Source organism: Pleurodeles waltl, chromosome 10 (genome assembly GCF_031143425.1).
Source record: "Pleurodeles waltl isolate 20211129_DDA chromosome 10, aPleWal1.hap1.20221129, whole genome shotgun sequence".
NCBI lineage: Eukaryota > Metazoa > Chordata > Amphibia > Caudata > Salamandridae > Pleurodeles > Pleurodeles waltl.
The window spans coordinates 1,083,038,954-1,083,054,088 of NC_090449.1; the positions used below are offsets into that span (position 1 = coordinate 1,083,038,954).

The window sequence follows — 15,135 nt, forward strand, 5'->3', positions numbered from 1 at the left end:
AAGGAATAGTATGCACAGAGTCCAAGGGTTCCCCTTAGAGGTAGGATAGTGGCAAAAAGAGATAATACTAATGCTCTATTTTGTGGTAGTGTGGTCGAGCAGTAGGCTTATCAAAGGAGTAGTGTTAAGCATTTGTTGTACATACACACAGGCAATAAATGAGGAACACACACTCAGAGACAATTCCAGCCAATAGGTTTTTGTATAGAAAAATATATTTTCTTAGTTTATTTTAAGAACCACAGGTTCAAATTCTACATGTAATATCTCATTTGAAAGGTATTGCAGGTAAGTACTCTAGGAACTTTGAATTATTACAATAGCATGTATACTTTTTACATAAAACACATTTAGCTGTTTTAAAAGTGGACAGTGCAATTTTCACAGTTCCTGGGGGAGGTAAAGTAATGTTAGTTTTTGCAGGTAAGTAAACCACCTATGGGGTTCAAATTGGGGTCCAAGGTAGCCCACCGTTGGGGGTTCAGAGCAACCCCAAAGTTACCACACCAGCAGCTCAGGGCCGGTCAGGTGCAGAGGTCAAAGAGGTGCCCAAAACACATAGGCTTCAATGGAGAGAAGGGGGTGCCCCGGTTCCAGTCTGCCAGCGGGTAAGTACCCGCGTCTTCGGAGGGCAGACCAGGGGGGTTTTGTAGGGCACCGGGGGGGAGGGGGGGACACGAGTCCACACAAAAAGTAGACCCTCAGCAGCGCGAGGGCGGCCGGGTGCAGTGTGCAAACTAGCGTTGGGTTTCCAATGGGAGTCAATGGGAGACCAAGGGGTCTCTTCAGCGGTGCAGGCAGGCAAGGGGGGGGGCTCCTCGGGGTAGCCACCACTTGGGCAAGGGAGAGGGCCTCCTGGGGGTCACTCCTGCACTGGAGTTCCGATCCTTCAGGTGCTGGGGGCTGCGGGTGCAGGGTCTTTTCCAGCCGTCGGGATTTTAGAGTCAGGCAGTCGCTGTCAGGGGGAGCCTCAGGATTCCCTCTGCAGGCGTCGCTGTGGGGGCTCAGGGGGGACAACTTTGGTTACTCACAGTCTTGGAGTCGCCGGAGGGTCCTCCCTGTAGCGTTGTTTCTCCACCAGTCGAGTCGGGGTCGCCGGGTGCAGTGTTGCAAGTCTCACGCTTCTTGCGGGGATTTGCAGGGGCCTTTAAATCTGCTCCTCTGTAACAAAGTTGCAGTCTTTTTGGAACAGGGCCGCTGTCCTCGGGAGTTTCTTGTTCCTCTTGAAGCAGGGCAGTCCTCTGAGGATTCAGAGGTCGCTGGTCCTGGGGAAAGCGTCGCTGGAGCAGGTTTCTTTAGAAGGCAGGAGACAGGCCGGTAGGTCTGGGGCCAAAGCAGTTGGTGTCTTCTTTTCTTCTTCTGCAGGGGTCTTTCAGCTCAGCAGTCCTCTTCTTCTTGTAGTTGCAGGAATCTAAATTCTTAGGTTCAGGGAAGCCCTTAAATACTAAATTTAAGTGCGTGTTTAGGTCTGGGGGGTTAGTAGCCAATGGCTAATAGCCCTGAGGGTGGGTACACCCTCTTTGTGCCTCCTCCCAAGGGGAGGGGGTCACAATCCTATCCCTATTGGGGGGAATCCTCCATCTGCAAGATGGAGGATTTCTAAAAGTTAGAGTCACTTCAGCTCAGGACACCTTAGGGGCTGTCCTGACTGGCCAGTGACTCCTCCTTGTTATTCTCATTATTTCCCCCGGCCTTGCCGCCAAAAGTGGGGCCGTGGCCGGAGGGGGCGGGCAACTCCACTAGCTGGAGTGCCCTGTGGTGCTGGAACAAAGGGGGTGAGCCTTTGAGGCTCACCGCCAGGTGTTACAACTCCTGCCTGGGGGAGGTGTTAGCATCTCCACCCAGTGCAGGCTTTGTTACTGGCCTCAGAGTGACAAAGGCACTCTCCCCATGGGGCCAGCAACATGACTCGAGTGTGGCAGGCTGCTAGAACCAGTCAGCCTACACAGGTAGTTGGTTAAAGTTTCAGGGGGCACCTCTAAGGTTTGCCCTCTGGGGTGTATTTTACAATAAAATGTACACTGGCATCAGTGTGCATTTATTGTGCTGAGAAGTTTGATACCAAACTTCCCAGTTTTCAGTGTAGCCATTATGGTGCTGTGGAGTTCGTGTTTGACAGACTCCCAGACCATATACTCTTATGGCTACCCTGCACTTACAATGTCTAAGGTTTGGCTTAGACACTGTAGGGGCACAGTGCTCATGCACTGGTGCCCTCACCTATGGTATAGTGCACCCTGCCTTAGGGCTGTAAGGCCTACTAGAGGGGTGACTTATCTATACTGCATAGGCAGTGTGAGGTTGGCATGGCACCCTGAGGGGAGTGCCATGTCGACTTACTTGTTTTGTCCTCACCAGCACACACAAGCTGGCAAGCAGTGTGTCTGTGCTGAGTGAGGGGTCCCCAGGGTGGCATAAGATATGCTGCAGCCCTTAGAGACCTTCCCTGGCATCAGGGCCCTTGGTACCAGGGGTACCAGTTACTAGGGATTTACCTGGATGCCAGGGTGTGCCAATTGTGGATACAAAAGTACAGGTTAGGGAAAGAACACTGGTGCTGGGGCCTGGTTAGCTGGCCTCAGCACACTTTCAATTCAAAACATAGCATCAGCAAAGGCAAAAAGTCAGGGGGTAACCATGCCAAGGAGGCATTTCCTTACAACATGTTCATGAGGGAAGCTGGGCATCCCCTGAAATGCCAGACATCCTCCACCAGGCATGGTGCCTCAGGGTCACTGCTGTGGAAACCGCACTGCCAAGCGAATCAGTCATGTCAAGCCCACAACGAATTGTAAAATTTGCTGCATCCTTCTCATCTGCAACAGCCCAAGAGAATACAGTCTGGGCCTCCTCTGGAACCTCTGGGAAGACTTGAGCAACAGTGTTTAACAGTGAGTGGGAATAACAGCCCAAAAGGCATGCAGTGTTCACAGACCGCAATGCCAGGCTTGCGGAAGAAAATGTCTTCTCAAATGAATCCAGCCTCCTGTGTTCCCTATCCGGGGGAAGCGGTATGGAAAGCTCCCTGGGAAGGTGAGACTTGGACTACCAAGCTCTCAGGGGGTAGAGTGTTGCATGAGGAATGTTGGGTCCCAGGCAGTGCGGAAATGGCAGCGGGCAATCATCCTATTTAAAGGAGCCCCCTGTGACGGGTTTGGACCAGGTATCCAAAAGGGCATCCATGAGGGCATCATTCAACAGGATTAAGGGTTCGCAGGTGGAGACTACTGGTTATAGCACCTCTGTCAAGAGAACAGTCTTCACTACCACAGAGTAGTTGAAGATCTAGGACCTCAGCCTTCCTGCACACCACCACTGTACAGGAATCTCCCTCCTCCGTAACCACAGTAGGGGGAGACGTATCCAGTTCACTAGCTTCCCCCAGATCCTCAAGCCAGTCCATTGTTCCTTCCTCATAAAGCTGGTATTCTACAGGGTCTAGCGACCCCTCAGTCTTTCCCGAGGTCTAGCCCAAGGGAATAGGACTCAGGCTCTGATCTAGGAGACAAAGCTCCTGCCAGCGCCAGATGAGGCATCCGGTGACGACCATCGAGGTCCGTGTCAGAGTCGGGGAGGACAATGGAGATGGCGCCGCTGGGAGAATCAGAACTGGCACCGGGGAAGGCCAGGATGGCACAACAGGCGCCAATTTATATCAAGGACTTGATCCTTGGGGGCCAATCGGCACACAACTCAATATGGCTGGCACAGAACTGGGTAATGGCTCCTTTGACAGTGGGCCTGAAGGCGTGTCAACTGGGTCCGACTGGCCAAAAATGAGGCAAAGGGCTCCATAAAATTTCTGGAGTTGGGCAGGGGTTGCTCTAGCTCCTGGAGAGTCAGGGAGAGCTTCAGCCGACAAGGGCTTAAAACCAGTCTTCTGCAATAACATCCATAACACACCAGGAGGAAAAACCTCAAAAAATGCTCAACAAAATATGAAAAAATTTCAGTAATCGCTGGGGTGGGATCTATATGGCTTAGAAGAAAGCCATCTGACCCCACTTCTGGCATCAGTATGAAGACGGCACTCCCCACCAGTGACATGAGAGATTTGAAGTTGCCAGATGCAGTCTTGGTGCTGGGATTACTCTACAGATGGGGAATCTATGTACAATTATCCATCATTCAAGGCTTAGGATTACTACTTAAGATCAGAGGAAGGAGAACAACATGAGGGTATGGAGGCCGCGACCACTCTGCAACACAATACATTTGCTGTAGTTCCCTGACAAGGCATCAAAGTCACCAAAAGAGAACGGGCAGTTAGAACACAATGAGCTACACGTACGAATGTAAGAGACAGTATTATGAGGCACTGACCAGGATCAAGAAAAATTGCTGGGTAATCTAATAAAACTAAACTAGATTCTCTGGGCCTCTGTGGAGAGAAACCAACCAGTATGGACACAGAGGGAGTCTGGAATTCTACACCTGAGAACACATTTGCTGTAATAAAGGCAGGAATCTTTACCTAACGAAAGAAAGTGCTTTTGATGAATCAGCCGCTTCGGGATCATGCAGAAATCGCTGGCTCTGTCCAAAATCCAAACAGCGATGGGACAGCATTGGGAAAACCTCCTCCTCCATTGTGTAGTTCAGTCGCCCGGCCTGTGGGGACAGCTGAGCCTCGCCCGTTTCTGTATCCCCTTGCCAGGTTTTAAAAGCAGGAAATGGTTCTAGAAAATATAAACATCAGAAGACCAATTGTAACATTTAGCAAACAAATAAAGTCTCTTGGAAATATCCCAAAAGCAGAAGATGCTAAAGCAGAACTGCAGGAAGCTGACTCTGTATATACTACATCAATATGAGGTATAGTGTGCAGAGTCCAGGGGGTTCCCAGAGGCTTAACAAAGGTTTAAGTCGATAACACCGATGCTCTCTTTTGTCATAGTGTAGTCGAGCAGTTAGGCTTATCAGAGGGTAGTGCAAAGCATTTGTTGTAGACACACAAGCAACAGAAGAAACACACACTCAATGACTGAACTCCAGACCAATGGTTTTTATATAGCAAAAATATATTTTGTTACTTTATTTCTAGAACCACAAGGTTCAAGATGCAGGTAAGTACATTTGCAAGTAAGCATCCAACATATGTATCAATACCACTTTGTTTCAATTTGTAAGGTAAATGTTTTTTGTTTTTTTTAAATAGCAAATATCTGTTTTGAAAGTGTAATTTTCAAAAAAAAGTTATTTTGGGGGCAGGGAGGAACAGTTAGTACAGTTTTGAGGTAAGTACAAGACTTACAGTTCCAGTTTTCGGAGGTTAGGATGTCCACAGGCTGGGAACTCCAAACACCCACCACCAGCAACACAAGGCAGACTGGGTGCAGAGGTCAAAGTTGAGGTAGATTTAAAATGAGCTCCTGTGGAGACTGAGGGGACACTTAAAATCAGGCCTGGTTGCTGGAAAGTGCCCGCATCTTCGGAGGGCAGACCTGGGCGACTTAAGTGAAGGGGGGGCACAAGTCAGCAACGAACACACCCTCATCGGCACAGGGTCAACTGGGTGCAGAATGCAAACACAGCGTCGGGCTCCCAATGCATTTTAATAGAGAGACCCAGGGGTCACAAAGATGCTGCAGGCTAGGTCCAGGGGTTCAGTTCCAGGAAACTACAGGCTGGACAAGTAGGAGGGCTGCCTGCTGAACTCTGCTGGACTGGTGGTCGGATTTCCCAAGGCCAGGGGGCTGCGGGTGCAGGGGTACCTATAGGCGTCTGGAATCTTCGTCAGGTTCTGTTGTGGTCACGGCGGTCCTTCAGATTTAGGCTGCAGGCGTCATGTTGGACAGGAGGGGTCAACCCAGGGTGGACAGCTCGTCAAAATCGCCTGGGGACCACCTACAGTCGGCTGGGCGACCTGGACACGGGCAGTGGGTGTCGGGTGCAGAGTGGACGAGACCCGCAGATCCGGGGTGGATCTGGAGTCCTTTGCTGGAGTTTCTTTCTGATCAGGGCCACCGTCCACGGGAGATCTTGGTCCTCTGGCATGCAGGCAGTTCTCTTGGGGATTTTAAGAGGTCGTTGGTCCCGCAGGATGCATTGCCTTTTTTGTAGCAGGGCACCAGAAGCTGAAGACAGGCATGTAGGGCGGGGGCCAAGTCAGTTGGTGACTTCAGTCTTCTCTGCTGGGGGTCAGCATAGCAGTCCTTCTTTCTTCTTCTTGAGGTCGCCAGGAATCTGGTGAGCTGAGTTCAGGGAGGCCCTTAAATCCTGGATTTAGTGGGGGTTACAGTGGTCAGCAGCCAATGGCTACTATCGCTGTGGGTGACTACACACTTCTGGTGTCCACTCTCTTTGGGGAGGGGGGACACAGACCTATCCCTATTGGTCCCTGCCCTCCAAACCAAGATGGAGGATTCTGGAGAGAGCGTACTCGCAAGGCGTCCTTACTGTCAGACGCTGGAGCCATAAAATAAATAATTTTCGGAATAACGAGTTATGGGAACACTACTGGAGTGTTGGATGAAAACTTTGGAATATAAGAATTTACAAATTGTAGTAGAGATGATTAGTGCCTGATTTAAGAAAGGGATTTATCATTTCCCAAGACGAAACACGTGTTGGCTGGAAGGAACATAATCTGTGGATTACAGACTGTATATAAGTGAATGAGATTTGGAATAAAGACTTTGGATTCATCATTCAACTTGACTGGCTAATTCCAGGATCATTATGATACATTTGGACTGATGTATTGAAGTTGAAAGTTTTTTGTGAAGTGTTCACTTTATATTCGTGACTTTGTGTTTTCTTTTGTTTTTATATATATCTAGAAGGGACCCTCACTATATTTAATTCTGCAGGGAGGTGTTCACTTCACCTCTGGACACCTTAGGGGTGGGCCCGGTGGAAGCGGTCACTCCTCCTTGTTTTTCGCCGGACTTGCCGCCATAAATGGGGCTTTGTCTGGGGGCAGGCATCTCCACTAGCTGGAGTGCCCTGGGGGTCTGTAACAGGATTCCTGAGACTTTGAAGATCACTGCCAAGTGTTACAGTTCCTGCAGAGGGGAGGTATGCAACACCTCCACCCAGTGCAGACTGTTTCAGGCCTCAGAGCCTATGGGGTCAGAAACCTGTCTCTAAGTGGCAGAGTGGTCAGTCCTGCACTAAAGGATTGGGTAAAACACAGGGGGGAAGCTTTAAGATGCCTTATGGGTGCATTTTTCGATAAATCCAACAATGGCATCAGTGTAGGGTGATTGGGCTGAGAAGTTTGATACCAAGCTTCCCAGTCTTCAGTGAAGCCATCACGGAGCTGTGAAGTTGATGATGACAAACTCGGAGCCCAGGTACTCAGTATGGCCACACTGCACTTACAATGTCTAAGAATGGACTTAGACACTGTAGGGGCATAGGGCTCATGAAGCTATGCCCTGACCTGTGGTATAGTGCACCCTGCCTTAGGGCTGTAAGGCCTGCTAGAGGAGTGACTTACCTATGCCACAGGCAGAGGTTTGTGGGCATGGCACCCTGAGAGGGATGCCATGTCGACTTTACCTTTATCTTCCCACCAGCACACACAAGCTGCAAGGCAGTGTACATGAGTTTGGTTAGGGATTTCCTAGGGTGGCACAATACGTGTTGCAGCCCTTAGAGGCCCTCTCTGGTCACAGGACCTTTGGTACCACTGGTACCTGTGTGCCAGGGTTGTGCCAATTGTGGAACAAGGTACAGTTTTAGGGAAAGAACACTGGTGTCGGGCCTGGTTTTCAGGAAATTTGGAGCTTGAAGAATTGTCTGGATTCACATGGTGTTAATTATTCCACCATCTAGTGGTTGGATCCAAAAGTCTTCTCTTTTATAATCCTATTTCTGTTTTTTTGGACATTGGAGATTTCCGATTTGGTGCTTTCTATGATGTCATATGCCCTCCCCTGGAAGCTCCCAACTTTGGTCTCGATCTTCTGATTCTTATTTATTCTGCTGTTTGTCTCTTCTCTCCTTACATCTTCTTGGTGGAAGTGGGTGGGTCACTTGTGAAAAGTTTTCAAGGTACATAACTACACCTACAGGTAAGAAACTATACACTTTCCAATATGAATCTTTTCTGGATTCACATGCTGTGCATCGATTTTGTAGCGGTTTTGTTAGTTTTGTGGTGGCTGGTTGAAGATGGACTTCAAGTTGTAAACACATGTTCTAACTCCTTTTGTATCACTTGAGCTCCCTTGTTCATGTGTAAGCAGTAGTTTGTAGGAGGCTGGCCTAGTGTGTGGTGAATACCTAAGATATTATCACCGTATACGAGGTTCAGTTATCCCTTATTAGTGACATGTAGGCAGTGCCTAGAATTCAGGGCCCTCTACAGGTAGCTGTGGACGAGCAGCCAAAGCCTACCTAGGAGACATGCAAAGCTGATGCAAAACCACTGTAACACAGGACTTACACATAAGAAAGAAAACAAAAATAAAGGTCCTTTATTATAGTGACACAAATATCAAATTACTAGATAGACAATTCTCCTATAGGTGGTAACTAAACACTATTGTATGTACAGTAGTCATCAGAAATAGGCATAAAAAGCAATGGAAAACAGTGAAATCAGTAGGCAATACTGAAGGCCTAGGAGAGGACCAAACCATGTACTGAAAGAGTGGCATGCGAAGATCAGGTCCTCAACTAGGAAATCCCTAAGGTAAGTACCATAGTGCCCCCCCACCACCAGCGACCAGGAGGAAAGCGGTAAGTTACTGGTTTTACCCAAACCAACACAAAGGACTTCAGAAAAGGATACTGCAAGACCCAGACAAGACTGCAAGAAACCAAAGGTGGATCCTGGAACAGGAAGACCTGGAAAAGAAGGGGACTAATTCCAGTTCACTTTGGAGTGGCTGGTGGTGGCAGGAGTTAATCGACGGAGACGGTCAACAACGCAGCACGGGAGCAGATGAATAGTTTCTGGGTGATGCAGTCGACGTCCCATGCCAGATGAAGGACTGCAGTCAGTCTGTGGTGTGGAAAAACTACCAACAAGCCTTGGCAAAGGAAAATGTCGCAGTTGGCGGGAAAGTGGAGCTGCCGGGGACCAGCAAGGTCCAGAGGGACTCAACCCATGAGGGGCGGGGGGGGGAGTCTCGGGCGACCATCAGCAGTGCAGAGAGTCCGAAGAAGACAAGGTAGTCCACACAAAAGACCCACGGGCCAGGAGCCCAGACAGCTGGCAGAGAGGACCAAGAGGACTACTCCGGACCACCCATCATGATGCAGGATTCACGCAGCTCAGGATGAGAGGAGATCCACACACTCAGTCCTCATTGCAGTAGGTGCCTGTGGATGCAGGGGAGCGACTCCTTCACTCCAAGGGAGATTCCTTCTTCCTTCTCGTGCAGACTGAACACTTGCCGCCCTCAGAAGATGCACAGCCCGGGAAATGTTAAAGAAGCTGGAAGGAGCAGTGGAAACAATATTGCAGGAAGAGTCTTCTTCGAGGATGCAGGTTGTATGTTCCTGGAGGGTCCAGTTGCAGTTCCAGTGCCTAGAAGTCGAAGTAAGGTTGCAGAGAAGTCCTGCTGCAATCTTGCAAGTCGAATCTGAGGACCCACCCAAGAGACAGACCCTAAATTGCCCTGAAAGGGGGACTGGTCACCTAGCCAGGTCACCATCTATCAAGAGGGGGCTCTGATGTCACCTGCCTGGCCTGGCCACTCAGGTGCTCTCAGAGGTCTCTGCCAACCTTTGATTCTAGATGGCAGAATCCAGGGACCCTCTGGAGGAGCTCTGAGCACCATCCCTGGGGTGGTGATGGACAGAGAAGTGGTCACTCCCCTTTCAATTGTCCAGTCTCACGCCAGAGCAGGGACTGAAGGTAGACTAGTTTATGCACGGAGGGCACCAAATGTGCCCATCAAAGCAAACCAGTGGCTTGGGGAAGCCCCCCCTCCCAAGCCAGTCACACCTATGTCCAAAGGGAGAGGGTGTAACACCCCTCTCCCAAAGGAAATCCTTAGTTCTGCCTTCCTGGGCTTGAGCTGGTCAAGTGGCAGGAGGGCAGAAACCTATCAGAGGGGTGGCAGCAGCTTGGGCTGTCTGGAAAACCTTGGAAGACTGGTGGTAGCAATGCTGGGGGTGCATGGAATCATACTTCCAATACTGGCAACAGTATTGGAGTATGATTCTGACATGTTTGATACCAAACATGCCTAGGTTCGGAGTTACCATTATGTAGCTGGACACAGGTAGTGACCTATGTCAAGTACACGCATAAAATGGTGTCCCCGCACTCACTAAGTCCAGGAAATGGCACTGGAGTTTGTGGGGTCACCTCTGCTAGTGCAGGGGTGCCTTCACACACAGGTACTTGCACCTTGCCCTCTGGGCTACAAGGGCCTGCAGAACACTTTGCATGGGCTCCCCATGGGTGGCATAATACATGATGCAGCCCATGGGGATCCCCTGGTACCCCAATGCCCTGGGTACCGGTGTACCATTTACTATGGACTTACATGTGGGCACCAGTATGCCAAATGTGTGGTGAAAATGGTACAAGTTACCAAGTAAGAAGGTAAAGAGCATAAGCACTGGGGTCCTGGTTAGCAGGATCCCAGAGAACACAGTAAAACACACTGACAAAGAGGCAAAAAGTGGGGGTAACCAAGCCAGAAAGAGGCTACTTTCCTACACGAGGTCTTTAGTGTGAGCATCGTTAATGTGTCTTTTTACAAATCACTAGATCCTCCCGACTCCCTTTGGCATTTGACCACTGGTTCTGTAGCCAATTGTGAATTGGTCTCGTGTAATCTTGCATATAGAATCAAAGGGATGCACAATGCCATCTTCTCTAAACACCTCCCACAGTCCTCGTTGTCCGAGCGAGCCCCTTCTGGAAAAGGAGACTTTCCATCAACAGTGACTGTATTCTCTCCTTTAGCTGCGATACACCTTCCCTTGGATTGAGTTCAATCTTGCTCTCAGGAACATTTTTTCTTGTTCTGCAGTCTGAGATGACTTCTCTGTACAGAGAAACCCTCTGTGAATAGTGTCCTCATTACCTGCTGTACATGCTCTTTGCATTTGTTGTGGGAGTTTGCTCTTACTAACCAGATGCCCAGATAAGGATAGACATATGCCTTGTCTTCTTAAGTGACCTGCTACTGCTGCTAGACACTTTGTGAAGACCGTTGGTGCCGATTTTATCCCGAAGGCCAGCACTGTGAACTGGTAGTGAGTCTTGTTCACCACAAACCTCAAGTATTTTGCATTCAGTCCGTCAAAATAACTTTATTCGGCATATTGCCATAAAAGTACACATACATACATATAAATCATCATAAAATACAGTACTTATTGCATAACTCAAAGGCAAGACTCTTCGATCTGCAAGTCTATAAAATCTAAGCATACCACTTAAGCCTACTAAATCAATATATAATAATAAATACTTATAAATGTGTATACAACAGTAAAACAGTATTTGAATTCCCTTAATAAATAGTCACGTTGCTAATTCATATTGATTCCTAATGGTGATAGCGGATTTGATAAAACTTAAAATAGAGCTGCACATTTGTTTGGACGAGAGGCTTTGAATGCCAATCAATCCTTCTTTATAAGAAAGGGTGTGCAAATTACGCAAAATAGGTAATAAAAAGGTTTTCCTAGGAGCTGAGTAAAGTGTACAAAATAAAATAAAGTGACAAGTACTTTGTTTTGAAAAATTGTCACAAGGGCATGGCGGTAATGTTTTTTCCCACACGCATTTTGTCGGAAACACCACTCTAAAATGAATCATGTTAAATCTAAAAAGTACAAGTAGAGTATAGGGAAGGGATCAGAAACCAAACAAAATAAGGTTCTATCGATTTTGATGATTAAATTTGTACATATAAATCAAAAGAACGCAATTTCTCAGCCACTTGATATCTAATATTCGTAACGTACTCTTTATATCGGAATTTAACAATTTATTTCGCATTGGCGGGCAAGAGCTCTGGTTTCAAATACATAAACTCCAAGTCCAAATTTAGAAAACAGTCATCAACAAAATGTAACCATGGAATTTTGTTGTGGTTTGCTAACGAAATACAGTCTTTTACACAATCATGTGTTAAAGTAGCCGCCGGATATGACCATACTTTTATCCATAACAGAAGGGGGGCAATATCTATCAAATCTGTAATGTAGCCGATTCCCAGCTCCTCATGGCATATAATATTCGCTACGTTCTTGGGTACCATAAGTAGCCGATGGAGAAATGTATTCTCTGCCAGTTGTAATATGCTTGAACTGGTATATCCCCATAGGCCACCCCCATAAATCGCCGCCGAAACACATTTGGATTTATAGAGCGTGATGATCTGATGAACCGGTCTATGCCCTAATCTACGGGCAAAGCGAAAGATTGCTTCAACATTTCTTTCCAATTGTTGGAGCTTAAAATTCAAATGGAATTTCCATGACAGAGAGGAACTTAGGTACAAACCTAAATAGCAAAAGTCTTTTACCTTTGTTGAGGTCTACCCCCCCCCATTATAAAACATTTGGTGCGTGTGTTTTTAGGGCCGCAAATCCTAACATGTGACTTTTTAAAATTAACTTTCAAATCAAGCTCTTGTGTGTGCGTTAAAAAAAGATCCAAGAGGGTCTGTAGGCCATTGGCCATGCGGGCAATTAAAACGGGGTCATCGGCATACAGTAAAATCGGCAATTGTCTAAAACTCATCCTTGGAAAATCCTTACCATTTTGAGCTAAATAGCTATACAAGCCATTTATGTACAACAGGAATAAAAAAGGTGCCAAAGTGCAGCCATGTCTAACACCCCGATTGGATGCAAGGGGATGGGATCTTTCGCCGTGTTGTCCAAACTGAATTATGATAGTAAGGTCAGAGTATGAACGTTTAATCAAATCCAACAAATCTTGCTCAACCCCCATTGTGTCCATTATTTCCCACAGTTTTACTCTATTCACCATATCAAATGCACTGGACAGGTCTATAAAGGCTAGGTGGATAGATTCCCTTTTTGCAATAACATATTTGCTAAGGATAAGGTGTAAATTTAGGGCCTGATCCACTGTGCCTAATCCAGGCCTAAACCCGTATTGAATTGGCGATAGAATGTTTGTCCTTGCCACCCACTCCTCAAGCCGGTTCAAAATAACACTCCCAGAATCTTTGCCGTGGAGTCAATGAGAGAAATGGGTCTATAGCAAAAGGGGTCAAGCCTATTGCCCTTTTTAAATATCGGGACAATTATTGCCGTTAGCCATGAGGAAGGGATAGAACTTTGAATAGCGCTGTTCAGAACGTTTGTGATTAGTGGAACCCACAAATCAGGTAAGGATTTAAATAAGTCCACTGGAACCCCATCGGGGCCAGGGGCTTTCCTTAATTGCATTTTATTTATTGCTGTGGTGATCTCATGTGTCTCAAATAAAATTCCACTCTTAATTGGAATGGAAGTAGCCAGACGTAAGAGGCCACATACCTACACACCATAATTAGGGTTATTTGCGGACTGAAATACAGATGAGAAGTGTTCTACCCAGACCCCCTCTGGTATCAGACAGTCATCCTCCCTATTTGCCTGTCCTGAGAAATATGGGTGATTAACCACCTTCCAAAATTGAGAGGGGTCCCTCAATTCCGTGGCTGCCATGAGATCTTCCCATGCGCTAGTGCGTATTTCATTCTTCTTCTCCTCAAGGACTGACTTATATCGGCCCCTAGCCTGTTTAACTAAATCACGACTAAATGGAATGGTTTTAACAGCTGTTTTTAAGTCTCTATGGGCAGCTGTACAGGCCGAATTAAACCAATGTTGAAGTTTTATACCTTTGGTATGTTCAGGAAACGTCAGTGCCTCAGAAATAGCACGGCTTAAAGACTCAAAAGTAGTTATAAGATGGACACAAGTAGATTGCAGAGACAAACAAGTATTAATGTGGACCTTATTTTGTGTTATAAGGTCCTCATGAAAAGTGCTAGGGTTTACTCTCTCCCATCTCATGCGGGGGACAAAATTTCTTTTAAAAGCCACTTTCCCCTTACGTACTATCCTAGGTGAAATTACCCTAGTTTTAATAGCTAGTTTTATGCTCAAGGGATTGTGGTCATTGCACAGTGGGATTTAATTTTAAACTCCACAATAAAACGTGAAAGTGAAGAGCAAATAAGGATAAAATCAATAATACTGCCATTCGTGCTCCCTGTATAGGTGGGTATTTCCGTTGTCCGACTATTTGTCATATCCCTTGCAAAAACAAGATCAAATTTATAGATGAGGGTATTCAAGGCATTACCTAAATTAGAGTGGATAAAGTGAGTAAGTGACTCTCTACCTTCTGTGGAAGCACCACATAAATAAGGTAATTCATGATTACACAATTGAACATTAAAATCTCCAACCCAAATCATATCAAATTCCCTGTCCTGGAGTTTTCCAGCAGAGTCTATTTTGCATTCATAGATATGTGTAAGTAGATGTCTTAGAATCTATAGTTGACATGTAATCATCTTCTTGCAATTGTGGGAGGACTTCCTGCAAGGTTGTCATTTTGAATCTTTGTGTCTTTATAAAGTTGTTTATGAATCTGAGATCTAGAACTTGCCGTAGATACCCCTCTACCTTTGGTATCAGGAAATATTTAGAGTAATCACCCTTCTTTGTTCTGGGCACCTTTTCTATTGCTCTTTTTCCAGTGATTCTTCTACCTCTGAGTAGACGTGATGATTCCTCCCTTGAATGTGCCTTCTTTTACTCTTCCCCTGCTGGAGGTATCCTTTCCGATTCTATGCAATATCCATTCTCTGACATTTAAGGCCCATTTGTCTGACGTTATCTTCCATCACTCATGAAGGAAGTTGTTTTTAATCTGCCTCTCACTGGTGTGTGCGAGGCTGTGTGATTTTGGGAAGTAACTGCTGGCAGGGGTTGTGCCTCCCCCTGAGGTTGTCCTCTTCCCCGAAAGGACTGTGCTTGCTGTCGATACTGCCAGTGCTACGGGGTGCAGACACCTGGCTTCTTCACTGGAAGGCCTGGTGTGATGTGTCCGTTTGGAAGCTGCCTCTCCCAGTAGGTCTGCGTGTTGGCGCTGCCCCACGTCGTAAATTTCCTCTGAACTGCAACGCGCCCATTGACTTAGCAGTCTCATTATCTTTGAGTTGGTTCCGGGTGTCATCGACAGTG

At 47.0% G+C, this 15,135-nt stretch overlaps 1 protein-coding gene across 5 annotated transcripts in view; it reads right to left on the reverse strand.

Annotated features, from left to right (window-relative positions):
• FAM13B (family with sequence similarity 13 member B) overlaps window positions 1–15,135 on the reverse strand; it is a 387,820-nt gene that overhangs the window by 213,281 nt on the left and 159,404 nt on the right. For all 5 annotated transcript variants that reach the window (XM_069212170.1, XM_069212171.1, XM_069212172.1 and 2 more), the window contains one exon: window positions 4,475–4,679. In XM_069212170.1, coding sequence (XP_069068271.1) covers window positions 4,475–4,679 — 205 coding nt within the window. The remainder of the gene's footprint in view (window positions 1–4,474; window positions 4,680–15,135) is intronic.